This window comes from Athene cunicularia (genome assembly GCF_003259725.1).
Source record: "Athene cunicularia isolate RWA chromosome 1 unlocalized genomic scaffold, athCun1 chr1_part1, whole genome shotgun sequence".
NCBI classification, from domain to species: domain Eukaryota; kingdom Metazoa; phylum Chordata; class Aves; order Strigiformes; family Strigidae; genus Athene; species Athene cunicularia.
In genome coordinates this window covers 31,291,838-31,317,524 of record NW_020799091.1, presented here as the reverse complement: position 1 = coordinate 31,317,524, position 25,687 = coordinate 31,291,838, and the positions used below count along the sequence as shown (strand labels likewise).

Sequence of the window (25,687 nt, the reverse complement as noted above, 5' to 3'; positions counted from 1 at the left end):
TTATGGACTGGACATATCTAGAAGTATGTTAACACACCAACCCTAGCAGGACAGAGAGGGTGTCTGAAGGAAAGTATGGTTTCCAGCATGAAACCATCAACTTAGCATGCTAAGAAAAGGGATGCAGATCACAAGAGACCACAGGGCCTGAGGCTGTACTTATGATACTGTAAGGGTGACAGAATAATGAAAAAGGAAAACCAGCATTTGCCACAAGTTTAGCAGTTACACTGCTGAATGGTCCTGCCCCTGCTATTTTGGTTATGGTTTTCTCTACAGTTGCTTGCAAACAAGTATGAAAAGGTTACAAAGACCTTAAAGAAAGGGAAATAAAGAAGAGCAGACAAACGAAGACCTCTGAGGTGACTGACTTTGATCACAGGTTGTGCAGGCAGTTTCAGCAAACCCAGCCCATTCAGCCATGGGAAGGAGGCACAGGGCCCTCCAGTTTCTGGAGTAGCTGCAGAATGTCCAGAAAAGACCTGTGGCAAACTTGAAATTAGTGTATCAGTCAAAGAAGGATGGTCTTACACAGCCTAACTGAGCCAACTCAGTTGAATGGCCATCTTAGGCACCTAGTGAACTCAGGGAAACCAAACTATCCTATCCATATAATATTTGGGGGCAGCATATTACTCTCCACTTACTATCTATAGGGAATATATCCCTACACAGGACAAATGTGGAGATCTGGTCCACGAGGTGCCTAAAATTAAGGCAAAACTTATGTACCTCAAATAGGCAGGCTGTACCCCAACCAAGGCTACCTTTTTCAGTCCCAGTGAAACCAAGGCTTGCATACTAAACAGTAACCCAGGGAAGCAGTTTCACTTGTGCAAAAGTGCAGCCCTTTCCCTTAAACTATATGAGAATCAGAGATCTAAAAACTATCAAATCACAGGCATTAAAAGGACTGCAGAGTTCACCTAAAAATTAAAATACACTAGCAATTTCTGAGGTTTATTCTCTCTTTTTTTTTTTTTTTTCCCCAAGTAAAACCTCGCTGTGTTTTTTATAACATTATTTATAGAAAGAAGTTAAAGTTTGCCAAATGGAAAAGGACAAAAATCATCAAGGAAAATAAGTCTTTAAAAATTTCTAGAAGCTGTTCATAAACACAGAGGGGAAGAATGGTAAATATTTCTTTTCAGAAACCTCCTTAGGTTTTCCTTAGGAAAAGAAATGAATCAAAATGAAATCTCAGATATACATCAAAATACAAATCCCTCTTCCAGTACTTCCATGGACCGTCTGGAAGAGTGTTTTTCTCTTTTTTAAGACAGACAAGATTTCATATCACAAATGGCCAGCACATGGCAGGCTTGAATAATGAGAAAGTGACTTCCCAGCTGAGCAAATATGCATTAGTAACAAGACGCTGATGAGGCCAGACAAATCACCAAGGAAACAGGAGAATGTGAAAGACAAGTCAAAGAAGCTTTAGAAATGAGCCCTTAGGGAAGTTAGCCATGTTGCAGCATTAAGGGCCACATACATCCCATCGTAATATATGACAAAGCATTATTAAAATGAAGAGTATGACTGTGGATTTTTTTTAAGGGAATAAAAAGAAACACAGTGTAATAGTGCAAAGTTTCTCATCCCTCCCACCTCTCAGGGACCACCTGTGACATAGGAACTACATCGATGGTGTTATTTGGATGGATTATAGGGTTTGCGATGCCCAAAGAGTCCAAACCCTGACCTCCCTGCCCTGGGCTGGTGAAGAGCTGCATGTGGATCAACAGCCTAACCCTGCTTGTTGGGCATCCACCTGCAAAGTGAGTTTTCCTGGATCTCTGGCCAGAGGCAAAGACCATGCTGAACAGGTTAACTAGACTGGACTCGCACCTGATGGGTGAGTGCGTATGGTGGCACTACTGAAGAACTCTGCCCAGCTGCTTCCTTAGGGAGAGGTTTACCATGCTGCCACCCCCCGGTATTAGATTGACTGCAGATGTCCTATATTTTTATGGCACTCAGAGTAGGAGCGGGCAGGACTGAACCCAAGAAATATGCTAAATGAGAAAACAGACCGATGGACACAGACACACTGAAACTTCCTAAAGGGAGGTTACAGAGATGATGGAGTTAGGCTTTTCTTGAATAAGGGCTGAGGATTAATAGACACATACTCTATAAGGAATATTTCTATTACATATAAGGAAAATATTCCATGGTGAGGGTGGCCAGCCACTTGAACAAGGGATCAGAGAAGCTGTGGAATCTCCATCCTTGGAGGTACTGAGAACTTAGCTGGAAAAGGTCCTGAGCAAAACAGACTACTCCAGAGCTGCCCTTGCTTTGAGCAGAAGGATGGTGTATGTGACCTCCAGATGTACCTTCTAACTTATGTTCTTCTACCATTCTAAAGAACACCTAATAGATACCAGATAATTAGCTCTCAATTTCTTTTGTTTCTATGAGGCATAGTAATTCAGTCACACCAACTACAAGGGGCAGTGTTAAGGGTCAGACAGTGGATGAAAGGAGAACATGGATGGTGCAATAAATGGCTTAAGAGACAGTCTACAGCTTTCCTTTGCCAAGTAATTTTAAAGTATATTCTTACTCTTCAAGAAAGACAAGTTCTCTTTGGTCAGCTATGGACTTTTGCAGCAAATGAGGAAAAGATCAAGTCCTTAGGAACTTTACAGAATCAATCCCTCCTCTCAGAAGTGAAATTCTCCCAATTCACTAATTGATACTTAGTGCTAGCATCAGGGATCCCTCTCTGGGATGTGACTTTCACAGCAGATTATACAAGGTCTTTGATTTTGACAGTGGTCTGTGGAGGGGAGCAGTCTGACCAAAGCCCATTGCACCTCATCAATAAAGCTTATTACATAACCCTTGACTTTACTGGCAATAGGTGAGAGGACAGGTGGGCTTACGGTTTGCTCTGCCCTCATATCTATCCTACAAGGCAACCAGTTGGCGCCTGGTACAATGTACAGTCAAATGAAGACATGATCATCCATTTATAGCAACCTCATATTTTCCAACCTTTTACCTGTACCTGTTCATTGTGGATACCTCCTAATCAGGTAATGGCTCTTGAACTATATGATCCCATCTCTTCTTTCATGGTACTGCAAATGAGCATGATACAGCATGCTCTATCTCAACAAATGAAATTAGATTTTTTAAATGTGGATCTACTATTCAAGAAAAAATATTTAATTTATTTTGAAGGAGAATAAAAAGACCTGACACATTTTAATTAGAAGAATGACATTAGAGAAGAGAATCAATTTACTCAGTTTAATTCCCATTGAAACACAACTCCTGGTAGTGGAAGCAGTGTTCCTAGTAATGATCACATCAAACACATTTGGAAACTCTGTAATCAGCAAGCCAATGCTAGTATTTAGGATCTTTTAAAGAATTCATATAGGATCACTGGACTGTAAAACATCATTAAATTAAAACTTATTAAATTAAAACTTGTTATTAAAAGTGATTATTTCTCTCCAAAGTGTTTATTCTTCCTGCCAACCTCAGTTTAGCTTTACCAGTGGTAGCAGGCAAAACAATGTTACTCTCCACCATCTTACCACTAGAACAGCCATGGAGAGCATGGTGCTTAAAGAATCTGTGACCCTTACTTACACTTCCCCTAATATTGCTGAAGTGGTGGTAGCAGAAATGGGAAATTAAACACTACTTTCAATAAGGTAAGGTTGTTAAACAAAGAGAATGACCCATTTGGCTTGGCTGAGGTCTGGTAAATAATTAGTACTTAACTGCCAACTGCTCTTTTTTTTTAAGATAATTAGAAAGAGTAAGTATTTTCTGGAAGTTTGAATGTGGACAGTACTGTACAGAGCCTTATGGGAACATTCCTCTCTGTACTGGGAGCAGACATATTTCTTAAACAGTTTCCAAATATCAACCAGAGGGTGAGAGAAGAAGAGACAGGCCTGGAAGTGAACATCTGGACACTAGGTCCAGTTCCTCGCACTTATCTTGTATCCATTCCCTATAAAATTATCAGTGTTGATCAATATTGCCATTAGTACTAGGAAAACAGAAAGATCTAACTGGAATTCATATTGCTAGAGTAGTAATAAAAAACATTTCCAACTTAATAATGCTGGTCTGTTTATTCAGCAGGTAAAATGCAAATACAAGGGGTAATGTTTTTTATCTCTTTATTTTCTCTTTAATAGTGCATCTGGAGAAGAGTCAGTTTATAGTTATGCGTAAATACATTGGGTGGGTTGCATGCTGAATAGGTGAGCATGCTGAATTTGGTGAGCAAAAGGTAGGTGGATAAAAAAAGACTACAAATCTCCTCTGCATTTAGGCTATATTAAAAAATACAGCCATAACATGCTCCATCTAGTCAACATTGATGTTAATTTCAGTGCTAAACTGCTAATAGAAGCCATATATTTAAAGGTAAATGGTTGTTATAATGGTCATGGCACTCACATGGCAACAGATTCAGTAGTTTTCAGCCAACAGCATGTCTGTCTGTGACTTCTGACATTTCAGAAAGTTTGTATGTAAGAGAAAGGAATGGCTGTGACAGTTAACAACATCTGTGAAGTATCTGAGAGCTGCAGACCTAAATGCCAGCTGAGGCTTATTGGAATTTAATAGGTGGTAGATTGGTTACAGGAGTGATGTGGAAAAAAAGTCTCACAATGCCCTATCCTACTAGCTGTTGAAACCTCCTGGACAGAAATGTGCTTTTTGTACTTGCTCCCACTGAAAGAGAGTGGACCATGGGAATACTCAGTTCTTCCACTACTTGTGTGAGAAAAAACTACTTTTCAATTAGGATATGAGAGGAAAGTCCTGAGCAATGCCATCTTTGCTTGTAGAAAAAAAAAATAATTCTGCTAGCTCAGTGAGGACATCTGAAAATAGACTATCTCTGCTCCAGTGGCTGTGAATGGTAGAAATTCAATTCATTTCAAAGGCAGCACAGTGAGGCCAACGTTAGCTACCTCTGTTTTTTCTACTCAGAATGATTACTATACATTATAGGCATATGATTTCACTTAAAAAATCTGAGAAATGATCCTTGTGCTATCTCACTTAGACAAAAGGGCCCTAACCTGTCTCCCAGTGACTGTACTGTGGAAGCTGTATACACCCCACAGTCCTCGTCACCAGGTATGTACCCGGCCAGGGGGAGCAGCAAGTGTAAGAAGGGAGCTGAGATGCACTCCAGCAGCTCTTCTCACCCTCCCAGCCACAACAGTGAGGCATACCACAGACCAAACTGTCCTTCCCTGGATGAATACTGAAAGTCTGAAATGATTGTGAGTCATCTGGCATTTATCAGAGCCCTTTAAAAAAAGGTGTGCAAGTCTCAGATGCACGTGCTATTTATTTTACATGCTAAATGATTAGTAAACTGCAAAAGTTAGTCCTCAGTAGGTAGGAAATGTCAGGAGCAATGTGGCCTTTCCTGTAAGACCTCGAGCTGCATATTGAGCAAGCAAGGACAAGAAGGTATTGAATAGGTGATGATTAACTGTGTACTCTCTGTCTGCAGCACAGAATGGGGAAGGGTCTCTGAGGTATATGAAGCAAAATTCACAGGCAGTAGTTCTGGCAATTCCTGGCTTCTGAGTGCTCAGGTTTGCAACCTGCATTGCTATTCAAAGGAAATTGATATTGTTTGGGGAAAAAAGAAGACAAAAGAGGGCTTTTATCATACTGCATCAGATTGACACCCATGTGGGTCATCAACAGGGCCAGAATATGTTCAGTGTCCTGCTGAGACATCCTGAGCTAATAGAGTTGGTGGCACCCACAGCAGTGTATCAGCCTTTATGTCAGCCTTACATCTACCTCCCACAACTATTCCTATTGTTCTTGCTTTCCACCCCAAGCACTAATTTTAGGAGAGGCACCCCTGTACATCCCCTGCTCCTGCAATAACTCCATGGTTAGGGGTTAATGTATCACTCCCAACAAAGGGAGCTTGTGCTGTCGCTGTGTGTTAGGAGTGAGAATCCGAGTTCAGTTAATGAATCAGGCCCCTTAAGGGATGGGGGCAACGAAGTGCCTCTTAAATATCCCAGATACACCCCAACATGTGCGATAGCAGAACTGTAGGCACCTGTGTACACTCCCCAGAGAACACATAGGTGGAGGCATGATTTAAATGGGGATTTCTTGATGACACCCTTGCCTGCAGGAGCTTGAATTCAATCCATCATGCTCAGGGACTTGTGAGAGGAAAGAACATTACCATACATTTGCATCATGCAATGAAGCACCATGCAGAATTACCAGTCTATTGGCCAATGAACCAGTTTAGGAATCAGTACAGCTATGCAAGCATAGCCCCATACCTTGCCCAATTAAGCCTATCGAAAAGGTGGAACTAACTCGTTCAATTAGAGAGCCATACTAAAGGAGGTGTGCTTAGACTTATGACTAACTTGAGGCTTAAAACATTGTCCTGATGGCTGTGCTATGGAGGCAGTTCATGAACAACCCTGGATGACCGGTAAAAATTTAAAATTTACTTGGATATATGCTAATGAGTGCCATCTCCTATGTGGCAAACTGACATTTTTCAAAGTCTTGTTAACATTAGCAATTTCAGAGAGATTTTATAAAGGATATGGAAACCACATCATTAATTCAGTAGAGACTCACTGTCAAATTCTGAGTCCTTGTTTTAAAGCATGAAGGTGCATTTCCTCAAGAATTTTCTTTGGTGGACAACAAACAAGAGAAGCATAGTTTTCACGCTTTGTTCTTCGACTGGCTGAAACATTTTGATGAGATTTTTTTCAAAATAATTCAGCTTGCTACTCCACATGGAATATGCTAACCCAAATGGTTAAATGTCGGAGAAGTTATATACCCACTTATAATGGCAAGCATTAAGCAACACTACTAGGTGATATTTTCTGCACTATCTATAGTCATGTATCTGGTAAAACATTTCAGACAGAGAGACAAGATTTAAAAAAATTCTTACAGCTGTGTTGTGAAGTATCGTAAAAATAGTTACTACTAAAACATCCTTCCTTGTGATCACAGAGTTTGTTAGAGAATACCAAACACTGCTCAAAAAACAGCCATTCAAAAAGTGATCTGCTTGGTATGTGTGTTCTCATATAGAAATAAATTGAAGGCAATACCACCTATGCAGCAGTGACAAGTTAATTCAATTTCCATCTCAAAATCAGGTAAAATGTATCTCATTTGTTACCATGGATACAAGACATTATTTCCATTTGTTTGAGATCTCACAGTGGGTATGAAATTAAACTGTGACACAGTTTTATGGAGGAAGTTGACTAAAACCTGCATAAGTTCAGTGGCATTAGTCCAAAGGATTTTCTTTTTTAGACACAACAAATAAGCAGGTTGCTATTACTGCCCATAAGGTATTCTTCATAAGCAAACATCTGTGTGATTTTGCTGATGCTACTTTGGATCAGTAGGAGTGATGGAAGAGAAAATAAACATTCATCAGTCCTGCAAATGTGGGAAAGAATCCTGAAAAATACCCAGATGGTAGAAGTACATTAAAAATACATCAATGTTGTGTTATTTGCTATTGTTTGGCATCAAATATGTTTACAAAATTTTCTTAATTCTGAAAATGCATCCACTTTTTATCAGACAAATCTGCTTTTCAGGCTGCAGATCAAATCACTTCTTTAGTTTTCAAAGTTAGAAGAAGAGGTGTATGAAAAAAGCGGGGGAGAATGAAGAGAAGAGGAGGAATATATTTTTCAAATGCTGACATATATGCAGGGTTCAGGAATTCAATAGCATTCAGTTTACCTTGTCTGAAATTAATTTTAATATATTCAAAGGATAAAAAGGAATACAGGTCTTCTTGTTAAATTATTACCACTCAAGTCCTGGCTATACATTTAATATTTCATAGAGACACTGATTTCCATAGATGCTGAGCACCTGCTATACTGATGGATTTCAGCTAAGGTTGTCATGTCTCAACATTTACAAAGCCAAGCAGAGATAAAACAGAGTTTACCTACAAAGGTTTTTTTCTGAATATTCATGCATGAGCTGCATGAAAGCACAAAGGATGTCATGACTATGGCTAATCACTGAAATCCAAAGCCATCATCCAGCTGCCTAATTGACTGACCAAATATTCTGAACTCCACCTCCCATGCTTCTGTGTTGTTGCCCTCCTCAGCATATTGTCAGACTGGATTATCTGCAGTCTTCTCCAGCATCTTGGGCCATCTCTAATTATATCCCATTGGGAGTTAGTAGGTCTGACCCTGAGAAGGCAAACTAGAAAAATTCAGAACCTCACAGCAAAATTGTCATGAACATAGAAACTCTCAGAGGAATAGGGACTACAGTGTCCATTGCTAGATTAACGGAGAGATAAGTAAGTCATGCTCTGTTATTGACTTGCATTATTAACATTTGCCTGAAGTTACAATAGAAAGCTATTTATATTCTACAGACCTGATTATCCTTCATCCAGACCACAGGTAGGAAATTATAATAATGCAAAATGTGATTAGGGCTCTAGAATTTTACTTTAGTAATATTTTGTGCCCACTTTTCACTGTTTTTAATGGACAATTATCACCAGGCTGAAATGTAGCACAATATTTATATATGCAGTTAAATTTAATGAAGCCAGTGATATTTAAGTATCCATTTATATAAGGATAAGACTGTGAATAGACCTCAAACATATCTAAAGTATACTGAAACCTCAAGTATTTCTGATTAATGACTTCATTCCTAAATTCAGGAAACATTTTACTCCTGAATCATCAAAGACTTATTTTCTATTTTTCAAATATTTTGTTCAGAATTATTCCACGATACCATAAATCATCCTAATTTTGTAAAACTCTGCAGGTTTAAAGGGGCTTATGTTCATATAAACGCACATGTAGTCTTGTCTTGTGCTCTGTTATTCGGTGTTTGATGGGATTTGCAGACTTGGATTAGATGGGTATCATGAAAGCCAAGCAATTCCTAACCCAACCAGGCAGCTCATATATAAATGACTGTGTCCTGGTTTGTGTCATTAAAAAACCAGATTAGTACAAGCTGGAAGTGGGTACAACTTCTCCCCTTCTGGAATCTAACAGCCAGGAGTGATAAAGGAGAACACGCATTGCTTCAGGGTACAGATGAAGGAGGCAAAATTAACTTTTGTAGTGACATCTCAAGAAGCTCCATTCAAGATGGGAGCTCAATCCAGTGTTGTGGTGAGCCACTGCTCTTGCGCTCTGTCACGTATCAGCTGAATATAAGTGCCTGGGCAGGGAAGATGTTATACACATGCAGGTTGAATGAGGGGTGCTTATCTGTTAGTGGACATGTCAGATGAAGCAGTGGGAGCAGTCTGGATGTGCTTGCCCACGACTTGCCCAGCACAATGTCAGGAGCACAGTAACAAATAAGGGAGAATGCTTATGATAAACTGACCCCTCCCTTCAGGGACACATTGCACTTTCTTGCTGACTAGTGTCAGAGAAAAAGCTTTGTTGCTGCATTAAACCACTTAAAACACTGCCTGAACGAAAAGGTTACATCCATGGGTCAGCATAAATAATAAAAGCTCAGGAGATAGCATTGATGTTGCTATCCACTTGCAAGTTAGCAGGCGGACAGTCTGGACAAGCTGGAGATGTCTCGGTCATCCTCAAACAAGAGCAGAAAAAAGACAAAGCTAAGAAGCAGAGATGTATCAGAAGATGCAGATTAACGCAAATGAAGATACCACAGAACACTGGCTATGCTACACTGAACAAACTTTCTTGAATTCTGTGCAGAATTAGGGACAATTGGATTAAGTGTAATATGGAAGGTACTGAAGTATAACAATTTGCTCCTAACTAGAACACGCATAGGAGTTTTCTTGAACGATCAATGGGTTTACAGTTTATGAATTCCTAAAATTACTATCCCTAAATATGTCCTAGATTCCTCCCCTCCTTTCCCTCATCTAAAATCTCTAAGATTTTGACTCTGAAAAGAAATCATGACCTTCATGATCAATAGTCTTGAGTACAGCACAGCCCCATGGTACCATTTTGCTAAAAAAGACCTGTTCTTCTCTTCCTTAGCAATACCTGTTGCATGCCTTGCATGGTCTGCTGTAGGAACTGCAGCTGCTGGTCCTTCGTAAGGCTCTCTTCAGTTCGAAAGAGCTGTCCTTTCTCCTGTTTGAGGAGCTCCACTTCATTCCTGTAAGCATCCAGCTGCCATCGAAGACTATCGTTCTCTTCTTTTAGCGCATACGCTTGGGCAGCTAGAGCTAAGAGAAAATGAAAATATGAAGAAATCAGTAAAATGGATTGTTTCCTTACAAATAATGCAGAGGACATTGTCAGGGGAGATGATAAGACAGCTGAAAGCCAGTGAGACATTTTGGAGCTGAGACAAGACCCAGCAGAGCTGAAAATTATTAGGTTCTGGCAAAGACCGTTGCTGGGAAGTTATTTCCCAGGATGGAGGGAGACATAAAGCAACCCTGGATAATTCAAAGACTACTTGCAATCTGGTAGCTAAATTTAGGCTTATATTTTAGGAAGAAACTGGCATGCAGTCCAAGGGCAAAGCACCTACCAGCTTCACAACATTTTCTCAGTGATGTTATAGGAACTGATACAGCCATTTAGTATTTACACTAGTGTAGCGGCCAGATGTTCCAATCAGGTCTGTGCTAAGGAATTTTGACTACATAAAGTTGCTGGATTTAGTCCCATGAGACAGGAAACACAGAAATTCCTCTCTGATCTCACTATGAACTACTTTGTAGCAATGGTTATGAAGAAACATTTAGACAGAAAAATGATGTAATAGAGTAAAATTATATAAAATGCAAATGCTCAAAAGGAGTGTTGGCACTACAGGAACATTACTACATTAAAGGCATTGAAAGACACTTAAGTCATTTCCTTAGGAAGCTCCATTTGGCCCCTTTTCAATTTAGAATGGCATTTTTATTATCATAACTGATAGCAGGTGTTTGTGAAGAAATCGATTAGTATGCAGGGATGGAAATTACATTTGCCAAATGACTTGCACAGTCTGCAATATAAGCTAAAATTTGTGTAGCAAAAGGCAGAAGGCTATAAAGCATGTACTAGGAACATTATTTAAATAAATTATCCAAACATAAATACATATACGGAAGTGTGGCATTCATTACTTTAGGGATGTGGTTATCATCCTATAGAAGAACCCACTCCTGGTAGTATCTATACTTGGCAGTTGCAGTGGTCATTTGGCATAGCAAACTGCTGTACTATACTATTTTCCTTCTTGGAACCTGGTAACACAACAACATTACAGAGCAGCTGTAATTAAAAAATAACAATCCACCATAGCCAATTCTATCAACGCTTGGTAACTGAAGCACATAACTGATTTACATTCCTGATTAAATGATTTCAGGCTTGGTATCACAGAATTCTTTCTTGCCCACCTACAATAGCAATATGGTTAAACTCCAAATTATACAAAATTGTATATTAACTCCATTTAATGGTAGGCCTCTCTAGACTAGACCTTCCACAGATAAAGAGTCCCCTGGTCCTCATGATAACATGATTCAACACATTTGTGAAATTATATCAGCACTTAGATAGAATGTCACAATATTTCATTACCAATAAAAATGATTTATCTTTGGTAGAATAAATCTACCTTTTTCTCACATAATTTTTACTAATTTAAAAAGAGTACAAATGCATTATACAAAATAAAGAACTGGTAGCTACTATTCAAATACAGACATGGGTTGGTTATTGTGCTTCATTTGGATATTCTACAGAATCTCTCTGGAAGATTTAGCAACAGTTACAGTATTGTTTCATCAAATTAAATTGTTCTGAAAAGCATGTAATCATCCTTCCATGACAAAATTTACCCTCAAGAAATTGCAGTGATGAGTCCAATGGGCAAACAAGAGGTTGAAATAATTTTTTTTTTTTGTAAGAGCTAACAAGCTATAATAAAAGAAAGGTTAAAATAAAAAGAAATAGTCTAAGAAAAGAAAAGAAACTTTTTTTTTTAAATGTAATACTCAATTCTATCCAGAAAGTGTCTACCATTTTGCTCTCTGAGAGCATAAAAAGGAGACCGTCATGGGCATACTCAAGTTTTTACAGTAGCTTGGGAGCAGTAGTTCATCTGCTGACCATCACCTAGTCCAGCTCCAAAAACACTTCTGAGAGCTGTTGTATAAGTGGAAGGCATAAGGCCTATGTACTTGTTAATTATCATCCCCACTGAAATGTCAGTTAGGAGCCAGATTCAGCTGAGGTTCAGGCTGCCCTACCTGGAAAGGCTGCTGTTGTGTATTTTCTGTGTCACACTACAACCCCATTGAAGAACTCATTTTTTGGCCTCCTAGGTGAGTTTAGTCTACTGAGTGGGGCTAGGGACAGCATACGTCTGCTACAGGGGCAGCAAATTAGGGGAAATGGAAAGGGCTATGACATATTGCAAAAGTAAGTAACCTGTAGGTGATGAGCCTATTATGGTTTAAAAAATAACTCATCCAAATGGAACAAGTCACAATATGTATGAGCAGTGAAGGCAACTATCCATTTTGCCTGTAAAATACAATACAGATTTTTTTTTTACTGCTAAAAAAAAATCAGATTTGCACCTCTGAATGCCGCTATTTAAAAACTGTTTTTATTATGCTGTACTAAAACCAATGTGACAATAATTATATTGCGGTACTACCAAGAAGTCCCATCCAAGGACGGCTGCCCTGTTATTCTAGATTGAAGACACTGGAAGATAAAGGCTGTGTTTGGAAAAAGTTACAAACTATTTTAAGACGAAATGGTAATAGCCCAAACAAAGTGAGAGACTAAGAATACAGCAGAGATAAGGTTTTGATATTAGGCGGGATTCCCAGAGGGGTACAATTTTTTATCAACATTATTATACACTCTAGTGATCTTCTCAGCTGTTCATAGTAAGCAATTAAAGACAGAGTCCAAGGTAGAAATATGTCCTTAAATAAGGATGCAAAACATACAGCAGCAGCATAACAGAATGCTAAATTGTTACAAGCTTTAAAATGAATTAATTATAGATAAGAGTCCACAAATTATATGACATTAAATACATGTAGTTCCTTTGCTATTTAATTTAAAGGTACAAATAGTCAGTTCCTAACATGTGCGAACAGAGTGGTTAGCAGAAAAGGAGAGTAAGTTGAAGACAGACATCTGGTGGACCCCAGGGGCTTCAGTTTATTCAACACTGGGTAATTTTTTTAAACAAAATCAGAAACATTCTTTGTGTTGACCTGACATAACTATAATTTTAAGATATTTATAATTTAATGCATAAAATTAAAATAATTCTGGATTCAGCTCAATGTGTCTTTTGATTCCAAACAAAATATCTATTATATATAAAACTACTAATATTTTTTTTAGATTATATTTCATTTATAATAATTATATATTATAATATAAAGAAAGTCACTTCATTAATACTATATTAAAATTAGAGGATAATTTTTGGGGAAAGGGAAGCTGTATTTTAAAAAGTAAATACGTTTCAAATTTTTACAGAAATTTTTGCTATGACTTCATTGGCAATGGTGAATGTAGTTTTAGTTGGAAAAAAAAGTTTACTCAGGACATCTCAGTGCTATTTCTCTAGCCATTTTAAGTTTGGTAATTCAGATACTCATTGCCAAAATCCCACTCTGAGACATGCTCAAAAGCATCTTAGGATAAAAAGACAATGAATGTTGAAAGCATTCAGACGAACTATATACAAGGAAGATATATCAAAAGAAATCTCTGACATGAATCTCAAATAGCTGCCCATGCTGCAAGCAAAAGGAAATATTCCTACCTAAACAAACACAGCTGGAAACAAGCTCAATATACGCTTTATGGCATTTTCACCGAGGGATGCAAAATGGTACCTGCCTGTCTCAGAGAAGCAGCTGAAGGAAGATTAGACATATGTAAGTGGGGGAAACCTTCACATTGATATTTTAAGGTCATCTAAGACCTTAAAGTGTGATTTCCCTGTGCAGAGGCAGAAGTGCTATATACAACTTGGCAACAGGCTCAGTGGCAAGGTAAACTCCAATTAGTGGACCCAGGCCAGACCCAAATCAAAAAGACAATCTTTTTAAAACCAGAAGTGACCGGCTGTTCAGAAATCCACTGAAGTCTAAGACACAGTCATTAACTGATGTATCTTAGAAGAAAGAAACAATTAACTTTATTTTTCTAGAATATCTATCTTGGATAGTTAGGAGTGTGCTTTCTTTATGAGTAGTACTGATCTGTACCTGTGCTCTGTGACTACATTTAACCTAATTCATAATGCCTGCTGGAGCCAACATAGAGTAACTCTTCACAGGTGTTACAGGGTATTTGTATCATTTTATGACTCGCATCTTATCAGGAAATAATGTATCTATTTATTGAGGAAATCAGGGAGAATTCAAAATTTTCTACCAGTTCTACTAATGCACACCTGTGCTGTGCATTTCTCATTATATGGTGCTCTAATAACATTACAGTTAGCACTAATGGCAGACTACTAATTCACATACTGGGTACACTCTGAGCTGAAATGCATAGGCAGTAGGTTATCTCAAGAGTCTAAGGCAGTTTGGAAGTGGTATCTGAAAAACAAATAAGCAAACGCTAACAACAATAACAGAAAACCCTCTTGTAACTTCAAGAGCATGGACTTCCCTTAGGTTCTCCTAGCAGAACTTTTTCTATAGATTTTTTTTCCTACAGGTTCTTCTATACTTGTATAGAAATAGATGATAAAATGTAAAACTTCTGGGATTATTCGTTTATCTTCAGACTTTTGGTCTAACATCTTGTGCAGAATTTCTCATGATTTTTGAACTTTAGCCAATGTATTAATACAGTGACATGGATGAAAACAGATGAAGAGCATATTCCCAAACCTTCCTGACATGTGAGTTCTACTAATGCCATTATCCAAATTTCCTGACTTGAAAATAACATTTTAAATGACATAATGCTCCTTTAGATAATAGTAACAAAAAAAGCATCAAAAACTGTCAAAATGATGGCTGTTATTATGGTAATTTTTTGCATCACTCCCATTGTAGAACATTTACAATGTCAAAAAAGCCATCTTGAAAGACACAACTACTTCTTCAAAGAGTTTTCAGCTTGAGGGACTGAAGAAATGTGAGAGGAGAGAAATAAGGACACAAACTGTAATTTTGTGTAACTGTAAATACAAACAATAAAAGCTATCCCTGGCTTCTAGCTAGCTTATTTCTTTTTCAAATAAGGAAACTGTGAAGCAGTACAAACAGGGGAAAATCAGCAAGGAAAAAAGTTTCTGGATGACCTGGAAGGGTCTTGATGCTGTAGAAAACAGGGTATATTATACAATAATGCCATTTGTCATTCATAAGGAAGGTGGTCTTATCAAAAGCGTAGCAAAAGTATCTTAGGAGATATGTTGTGTGTTATCTTGAGAAAGGTCTCAAAGTGAGGGCCAAAGAAAAGGAATTCCTGAAAGTCAAAGATGAGGTCACAAGGTTTGGGGATGGGCATAAATTTTGCCTATAGGTAGAGGTCAAATTCTAGGAAGAGCTACGTGGAACAAACGAAAATTTTGGACCCAAGTTCAATATGTAAAGAAGAGGAAAGGAAGGATGTTAGGACTCCTGGTGGTAGCACAAGAAAGGCAGTAGCATTTTTAACAATTACTGGGTGTAAGGAGGAAGAGTTCAAAAGGGAGTAATGGACCCTGTTTCATGTTGAATGTGAGGGGATACACTGATGTATGCATGCTGGCACATGTCAAGAAAGGGTGATGCTGAAATTGTTTGGGGCTGCCTTGAAGGAAAAACTTTCAGCTTCATAGACTAGACGGGACCACTGGACCCTCATTCATTTTTATCACATAAGATTCTACTTAGTGTTCCAGCCCACGGGAAATTAAATTTTGTGCCACAGTCTGAGGATCCCAGTGTGGTCACTCAGTGGCAGGGGATGAGTGAGGTGATGCCAGTGAGTGACCCATACCTTGAGGTGCATAGGAAGTTTGAGTTTGCAGGAGGTCTGTGAGGTGGTGGGAAAAAAGGCATGCCCCTCATTGCAGACAGAAAGCTGGATAGCCTCTGATATAGGGGAACACACTGAGCAACTAGAGAAGTGTTAACCTATGTCTCCACCACAGCTGTCAAGGCTGACCCTCTCTCTGTATTTTCCACTAGTTAGCTCCTGGCAGAACGAGTTGAGGCTGTTACTATCTACAGCTGCCCAGGTATAGATCCACTTGTGTCGCACCTGACTTTTATAAACCCTACCATAAAATCTGAGCTCTGAGAACAAGTTTTAGTTACACATACTCTGTGCACAGTTCAAAGGTATTTGGGAAAGCAACTCTTTGATGGTATCTCCAAGAAGCTTTCTGGAAGAGCAAGACGAAGGTACACCTCGGTCGCTTTGAGGCACCTTCTCAGCCCACTTTACTGAAAAGTCAGGCTGCTGAGTCCTCTGATATCTAAGACGGTTTTGATCCATTGCCTTAAGTTCCTAGAGCACACTTTCTTTTCTTTACAGAAAGTTACTAAATAGCTGATCACCAACCTAAATAGTGCTTAGATGTCAGTGATGGGTGCCTAGAAATATGTCTGATATTAGCAGATAAAAGCAACATTATTCCTATATTGCATTCTTTAATAAATGCCTCTTCCATTGTTGTTCATGTTTCCACCAAAATAGACTATGTCACTTGGCTTTTTAAAAAAAATCCTTTGGTTAAAGCTTGAAAGCAGCTAGGTAACTAGCGTGAATAAACTCTGAAAATAGAATTAGAATGGTATAAAAATAAATAATTTGGGGCAATTACAAGCTAACCCAGCTATGAACAGTTTTTTCTTTCCCCATTCAGACGTAATGTAACCAAACAGTGAAGCAATTTCCACATTTTTTTTCTAATGTTAGGCATACTCTAAGAGCACAAATTATCCTATGAGGAGGGGTTATTGTCATTAATGTTAGTGAGAGTTAGGGCCTGCACACTGGGAGGGAGATTTACTCTTTTACAAAACTTGCTTTATTCAGGTGCAGTTGCTTCAAAGTCATTTCCTAACTATGCAGCCTATGTTCAGCGCAGAGAAGCCCATTATACCAGTTATGTTCATGATGATACCAGATGTTCAAATTGAACACTCATGAGAATTATTTTCAGGCTTCCTATTCACATAAAACTTGCTGGTGAACGATTAGTAAATGGAAGGATGCTGCCAAAAAAAAAAAAAAAAAAGTTGCACCATCATTTAACTGCAGGCTTTAACCATCCCATCCAGTACAGACAGATGTAATATTTGAGAAACCACAGCACTTCACTGAAGAGAGATTTTCTCAGTCTACAAAACTTATTTCTTAGCAGACTTCAGCAATAGCACTGTTCTTCCCTAGATTTACTACACGTGGCTCACCAGTTTTATGAAGGCTTATTATTTCTTGTGTAATGAAGCATATCTCTTTGTAAATGGCAAAGAAGGTGTAGGGAAAGGGAGGGCAGATTACAGTCCAGCTGGGCCTAATAACAAAGTAGCACGCAAATGCTGTCTCTGCAGTGGACTAAGAATGCCCCAGAGAGCAGTGCTGCCAACTCCTGTGGTGTTATGATGAGTCTCATGATAGCTGACATTTTATTTAAAGCCCTAGAGAGATCATTAACTGAAAACCTCCACTTTAAGTTTCTGGACTAGTGGCTTCCAAACTTTCTACACTGTGGGTAAGTACCAGCTCTGGGTATTTCACCATGCTCTCACAAACTCTAACTTTTAATTAAAAACACTAACAAGGCAATTTAATCTCACTGTTTTAGCCAGTCCTAGAAATAAGATGCAGATTACTTACTACAGTCTTACAAATGATCATTCACTCAGGAGCTCAGTTTAGGATCACTAGACTGCAGAAAACCCACCTGAACAATGAACCAACTTTCTCTAAAGGGCTCAAAAGACAGAAGCCTGATCTTCCACTTTAAACCAATCTTTCTATCCCTCTCTCTGTGCCTTCCTCTCTTTTACCTCTCTACTGGTACCATTCAGTTCAGTTCCTCCTTCAGCTCCAAACACCTTGGTCCATCTTTTCATTCTTTTGTAGTTCCCACTTGCCTGACATTTCCAGATGTTTCTCTCTTACCTCACTCATTTTGCAGTACATTCTCCAGTGACCTCTTACCCAGTTGTGTCCCAGGTAAAGTGCACCATTAAGTGTTTTGGACTTTTCCTACAAAGATGTCACATCCCATTACTGAAATGCATATTTAGAATTTGGAAGAGACCACCTGGCTACAATAATATCAAAGCCTGTCATATTTTAGGTCTATTTTACTTGACAGCACCTCTTTGGAGAACAGGCATCTACATAGCTCGTAAATGATACTTTGACAGTTGCTAGTTAATCTGCCCCGCTGAGACCAGTTTCTCCAGGTCACCTCTTTCAAGCGAAGGGCCCTTTTTCCTCTCCTTTTTGGGTTGCATTTCTTCTGCCACCACCATGTATGTATAAAGCCCAAATGACTTGGCATATGCATCAGGGGAGAGAGAAGAGGGAAGAGTTGGCTCTTCACAGACAACTGTGATGGGTAGACTTGTTAGTTAGGTTGGTTGTTGCATTGCCCTTCCTGCTTGGTTCTCCTCTTGAACTAGGGGCATAGGAAGCAAGCCATCATAAGAAAACATAGGGGTATAACTTTAATCAAAAACCAGAAGCAGTTCTCAGATATTTTCAAAATTTAGTAAAAATCACTCCTTTTCACTGTTTATTATTTGGTTTCACTGCTTATTATTTGGTTTGTGATGAGGTGAATTTTTCAGATACTTTATGTTTACCAGTAAGTGATGCCTCAGTTAAATATAATTAATCAAGTACTGAATCTTTTGCTTTCTTTCCTGAGAAACAGAACTGTTACAACACTTTTACAGACACTGTGCTTTAAAGATGCCAGCAAAGAGTGATTTTTTCCTCTAATCAATGGTATTAAAATGAATGACTGTATTCCTGTAACACTAAAAGCGAATGGAGGAGATTTTAGTCTCAAGGATAAAGGAGTATGTTCGCTCAAGTGAGAAAAGCATTGGTTACTGGGAAGATGCCAAGTGGCATTGATGACCCTCTCTCATATCAGTAATGGAAAAATGCTGCTTTTATTAATGGTGCTTTGCAACTGAGGGTACAGACACTTGAACTCTGCATAGCACAGGAGATACAGATGAATGCTCTGTGTTTCACGTATGTCATGTTAATCTTACATATATTGCATAAATGGATTGTATGTATGTGTGTACATGTGATACATAAATTACTTAGGATATTCAAACATGGCGATATAGGTGAACCTCTGTGTAGGTGGGTTACTGATGGCTACTTCTTAGGAAGTCAAAGTAATTGCTGTATTTTTATTCAGAATGAAACAATGAACACTGGCATTAATGAGATGCATGGCTGCATTGCTGCTGTTGGCAGCCAAGTTAGGAATTGCATTCAGGCCCAGCACCACTGTAACAACTTGAAAAAAAAAATCTGTAGGATTTACTTATAAATATGAAGAAACTGTAGTCACTACTTGAAAACAAACTTGACAGTTTGCACATGAATCCCTCAATTTGTCACATTCATTAGGGAAGAAAGGGATGATCTGAGTGTTTTAAGTTACTGTGGTGGTTTGAATTGTTCTGATTTATAGTAGGCAGATTTTGTTCATAAACATAAAGTGCTTTCTATAAATGTGAGGATAAACCACTTTTGTACAAAATCCTATTGCACCTTAAATTGCAGGAAAGTATTTATCCAGCTATCACTCTGACCTTGTACTGGATTGGAGGGCTGAGATAATCTTTTATTTAAAATTGTGCATAATATTGAAATATCTGCTCAGATACTTTGGCCTTAGATTAAGTATCTTAAATATGGGAGTATCTTAAATATGGGATCTTAAATATGGGAGTATGTTTTTAGCCCTTTAGAAGGCATAAGCAAATGATCACATGAAGCTTGTAATTTCTTGAGACAGAATTTCTTGAGCTATTTAACCCTTATGTGAATGGAAGGGTGTCCAGAAGAGCTGTATCTGCAAGGCAAAAGCTCTTTTTCTCCCCTTCATCCTGCTTCCATCACATTCAGTATCTGCAGACAGAGGCCACTCTGTCCTCAGCTACTGAAAAATAAAATGTGTTGCAAACTTGCAGATGACAGAGTTCTACAGGGCTTAGTGGTACTTCCAGTCCTTTCTGAAACGGACCACTTATTGAAATTTGCAAAAAGAGTGTATCTTTGAAGACATAACTGTGAAATAATCCATGTACCAGACTTTCTGGGTAAACCACTGCTTAGGACTTTCTATCTGCAGGTGTTGCGCAGAAGGTGAGTGCAAACACTCTGAGCAGCAGGCAATAGCTTGTGGGATCAAGGTCTAACAGCACACACATCTTAAAATCTATCAAGAAAACATGATGAGACAGATGACTACCTGATAATAGAACAACATGAGGAGAGTTACTGTTTTTTATAATGGTCTTCCTCAACTGTTAAAATGTGCTCGCTTGCCTCGGACAAATTTAAGAGGGAAGACAGTCTATATCTGATGCATGACAAGCAATGAAGAAACTAGTGCTGTGCGCTAGCAACCACCCAAATCTCTTCAGAGAGATCCCTGGATGACATGTGAGGTGGGCATTTGGCAGTTGTAGAAGCAGCTCAGCAATCACAGATTACAAGTGCTACAAAGACATGCTTGGCACAGTTCTTGCACCTGATGAAACTTGCAAAGCATCAGATATGTGGAGGGCTGGATACATAAACAAAAAGTTGGCAAACTAGTTTGCCCATTGAAAGGAAAAACAAAAAGCAATTAGAATGCCTAATTAAAAAAAACAACAACAACAACAACAAAACAACAAAACAATTTTCTTCCTTTAGAATTCTGTATGCTGGTCTTCAAGGAGTCACATGCTGGAACTAGCAGAGAAGTGGAATAAAATTATAAAGTTTTGGTATCGTATCTAGTTTGCCAGTCTGACATTTTATATCCTAGAGGACTGTTCTGTTTTCTCTTCTCTCTGCCTTGAATCAAAACCCAAACAAGGCTAAATGATCACTCACCTCCAAGCAGATTTGAATCAACTTTATGAACCAAATCCTTCAATATATTGGCCACAAAAATGCTATACTATGGATATGTATAATTAGTAAGAAGCTTATTTTCTTGAGATGGCATTTAAGCTAAAACCAAAGAGCAGGACATCATGAACTGCTATGAATCAAAGATTCACCCATCAAAGTAAACTAATATCACTAACTACCACTAGTTTTGGGAGCCTCTGTAGCCATCCAACTTCAAGCATGAGCTCTGCTGGGTGTGTTTTTATCTCCTGGCATGTAACCACATCACAGAGCGCCAGTTAGCTGGACACACAAGGAATGAAAAGCTGCACACTTTGAAAAGGAAGCTTTTAATGCTTTGGAAACTTCAGCCGGCATGTCTCATGACATAAGGACGCTCCCCATACCTTCAATTATGATTTTAGAAGCTTGTATTGACATTAGAAAAGACTCTGCTTTCTGATCATTATTTCCTACAACATCTTAGCAATGGCCAATGTTTCTTGGATTTAATGGTGGATAAGAAGGCACCTAAATCTCCACCTCAAGCAATATCTGCAAGCTTCTCTAATGTGCTGGGGTGAAAAGGGTTTATAAAAACAACAGGGCATGAAGGGCAGTATAATTAAGAAAACCTAAACCCAAAGACTTAGTTTAAACAATAATAGAACTGATCTTTCAGTGGAAGTCAGAAATAGGGTTTAGGTTGAAGCCTCTCTTGAAGGAATCTGTTCTTTATGCTCTCTTCAGAATCAACCATCTTCACCATTATAAATAGGGCTCATTCTCTTGAAGGCTAAACATGAGAATAAGAGCACAAAAGCTTTATATTGGAGAGGGCACTATAAGGAAGGTCACTTTATAGAAAGCATGGTGTAATTTGGAGAAGAATGCTAATACTAGCTATATCAGATTGTGAAGAATCTGAAAACAGCATATGTCCTAGTATTGTCTTTTATTGATTTTGCTGCCAACATCCCACTTCAACAATGTTACAGCTGCACTTCAGGATTCTTAATGGAGGGGGATGGAGAAAATCAATATACAGAGCTTGCTTCTGCTGCCATTGAAGTCAATGTGAGTTTCACTATTAACTGCAATGAGCACAGGACAGAGTTCAAACTGTTTTGTCACTTGGTGTTTGTTTTTTCTTTCCCATTTTATTTAACCTCTAAGGAGCAATGTGTACTGTTATCATACGTTTTGGAAAAGTAAATAGGGCAATTCCCTATCAAACTGCAAGTCTACACATTCAGAAATGATGCCCTGCTTTATGAAACCTAATGAAAAATTACAGCATGTATCCTGAACTGGGAAAGTTATAATAAAAGATATAGGATTTTAAATAAATTCTAATAAGAAAATCATTTTTTTCTTAAAAATATTTTCATTCAGATATAAACCAAATAAAAACAGTTTAGCTTTCACTGACTTGTAAAATATTACTTTCAATGTGCATTGTTTGCTCTATTACAAATAGAGGGATGGACCCAAACTTATTTTCACTACTATTTTAATGCTATTTACACAAAATGAAATACGATAAAATTATCTCCAAAAATTATAAGCATCATCTTCATTCCAACAACATGCCGTTAATTTTGTTCTAGCATGAACACAAAACATAATTTAACGTGCTGTCAAAATGAGATACTAAGAATGTCAATAAAATGACACTAAAATAAATGTAAATTTAGATTGCTGTCACAAGTGGCTGCTTGGTTTTGTGAAGATGTTAGGTTGCTATAGCATTTTCCATAGCAACTTTGCATCTTATTACATAAATAATCTCTCAGTGTCCTTTAAGCTTACTAAAAACAGGATTAAATCTATTCTCATATGTAATGATCCTGTATAAAACCTTATCAGTATGAAATACCCAGAAAACGTGATAAAATGTAATCTAGATAATAGTATTTCTGGCAGTTGAAAAGCATCAAAAGAGCAACAGACTTGTTTTGTAGTAAATGGGACATCCTCCTAAAACCCATATTAGGAAAATGTCTTTGAACTGTCTGTTTCCTCTAAAAATTGAAAATTAGTTTAACCCCTTCAATACTGTGTCCACAGGACCAGCAAAGGCCTTCATCCCAAAGCCGATGTGTTGTGCATGACCCAGAGGAACTGGCTCAGTACCTGGGACAGGACAAAGGTGTCTTCATTCCCCAGGGAAGACAGGTTTGGCAACCTCCTTTGGCCTGATTCATCAAGGCATTTCTGCTAAATTCAGCTGTCCAAGAAGCATTATTAGAGCCGAATGGACCTAAAAGCAGGGGCATAAAATTAGGCCCTTGCCTACATACTTCCTGAATTTCAGCCTATTTTAGTAAAAGCTGTAGGAAAAATGGAATGCATTTTAAGGCACAAAATTGGAGTCCGCCTGATGATAACAGCTCTGAACTGGCATGCTGTGAAAGACACTAGAGCAGACTTTTCCCAGCGTAGAGGGAGTAATCATCTTGTGCTGCTTTCTAGTGATCATCCCTGATGGTCCCAGGGAGCAAAGCTGATTGTCTGCTGTGTCCAGAGCATTTCCATTCAAAGGGAAGTTACTCCACTTGCAGAGCTCAAAAGGGTTGTTCGGCTGTATTCTCTGGCCAGAGAGGGGACTGTGTCAGTACAGTGACAATTCTGAGCTTCAGATTTTTAATACATTCTTTTATTTGAGATTGCTTATAAAACCTGGTTAGTAGCATCTGTTAACAAGGGCTTTTTTCCTCTTCATATGCTTTTATATGTTTATCTCCACAGGGCTGATTATGACACCAGCTGCTGATGACTTTGAAATGGTATTGATTTATTTGAGGAAAAAAGTGATGCAAGCTCATTAATTTCTAAAGTAAATACATTTTGTTATTTTACATTATCTTTATCAACAAGTGTTTAAAAGGAAAATGGGCAAATTATGAGCTTGTTAAATACCAGTATCACTTTCAAAAAATCTGATGCTGAAAAGCTATCAGATGGAGAGGTAATGACAGAAAAAGAAAGTAGACTTTTGTTTAAAACAAAATCTCACATAAATCCCAAAAGATTAGACTTTCAAGAAAGGGAGAAATATCTGATCGCTGGGATCAGGAGAAAGCAGAAGATCTGACATGAGATCTGCTGTGACACTGGGCCAGTTACAAGAAAAGGAAGAGCAAAGCTCAGCTCCACACAGCAGGGGCTCAGCAATTTCTATTCAAAGTTGTAACAACCTATATAAAGCTTTCCTACCAGTTTAATCCATCTAGAAAACAGTTTCCATTCCATGAGTGCATCTCTGCATTCCCACAAGCCTTAGAGAAAGCAAAAAGAGGATTGAATTGCAGAGAAAAGATGAAAAAGCATCACACAGATCACTTTGGTGTTGTTTCAGGCTTTTCTTGAAGACTTGCCAGGATTGCAACTTTCAAGACAGACTTACAAACAATATCACAAAGCATGTTTAAGGCTGTGTGCACCAGGGTGCAATTTTCAAATACTGACTTTCACGAGGACTTACACTCTTCTGTGAGATGGACTGTCTCCTATTGCAAGTGATTTAGCTGATGCAAACAGGACAGATCTGTTCAGGAGAGCATTAAAGATCCAGGCTACTGTTCAAGACAGAAAGAGCTTCAATGTTTAAGTCTGGCACCTACTTTAGGTATGTTTGAAAATCCTGCCATAGAGGATGTCTTTCCTGACTTGGAAAGCAGTGCCAATCTCATGTGTTCAAACTGGGCTTGCACTACAGAACTTGCAATTTATTATTTGCATGCAGTCCCTAAGATTTTAGTAAGTTACTTCATCACCAGTAATGGCAGTGAAATGCTCCAGGTGACCCCATGAGTGGGCTATTTCAAGTCTGTTGATCTGGAGAGAGCCCTATACCAAGGTGCTTATCATCCACGTGGACAGAAGAGACAGTGGCTGAATGAAAGAAAGCATCGTTGTGTCCATTTGATAGTAGGGAACGGAGGTATCACAAATTCATTGATTAGTCCAGGGAGAGGGTATGTAGCGGAGCCGGGATTTGGCCCAGAGCTCAGGGATCCCCATCAAAAGCCATAATCGTGAGGCCATCCTTCCCACACTGCTCTGCAAGCACTGAATTTCTTTCTTTTCTGTGGTGCCATTCGTAATGTTTCACTGAAGTTGGAGTTGCTAGAATTAATGGCACATCACCAAGAACTGCAAAACAAAGAGATTAACCCACCTACCCTTAAAGTAAAATTACAGGTGCCTTCTAGGCATAAACCAAACTTCAGCTCTTTTCTACAACACGCAGTTTCACTTCACTAATTCTTAAAATTACTTTGGAGGCTTTTTACAAGTGGATCCTTAGTCCCAGTGCCAGCAGGTGGGAGACGAAGCATCCATAAATCCTGATCGTTCTGAAGATTTTCATCTATCCTCTAGACTCCAGCGCTGAATCTCTTTTTTTTTCCCTTGAGCTAATGCTTCAGTAACTGCACCTTGACTTTCAAATGTATTAACTAAGTTGCCAATCATCATTATTTTTTTCTTAGCAATCTTCCAGCTTTACTTCAGCAATCCTCTTGTTCCAAACCTCAAAATCCACATTGCAGAAAAATCACTGTTTAAAGGCTGATTGGGGG

At 38.5% G+C, this 25,687-nt stretch overlaps 1 protein-coding gene across 9 annotated transcripts in view; it reads right to left on the bottom strand.

Moving 5' to 3' along the window:
- Positions 1 to 25,687, bottom strand: part of ENOX1 (ecto-NOX disulfide-thiol exchanger 1) — a 381,250-nt gene that overhangs the window by 35,271 nt on the left and 320,292 nt on the right. For all 9 annotated transcript variants that reach the window (XM_026853212.1, XM_026853203.1, XM_026853269.1 and 6 more), the window contains one exon: positions 10,062 to 10,246. In XM_026853212.1, the coding sequence (XP_026709013.1) occupies positions 10,062 to 10,246 (185 nt within the window). The remainder of the gene's footprint in view (positions 1 to 10,061; positions 10,247 to 25,687) is intronic.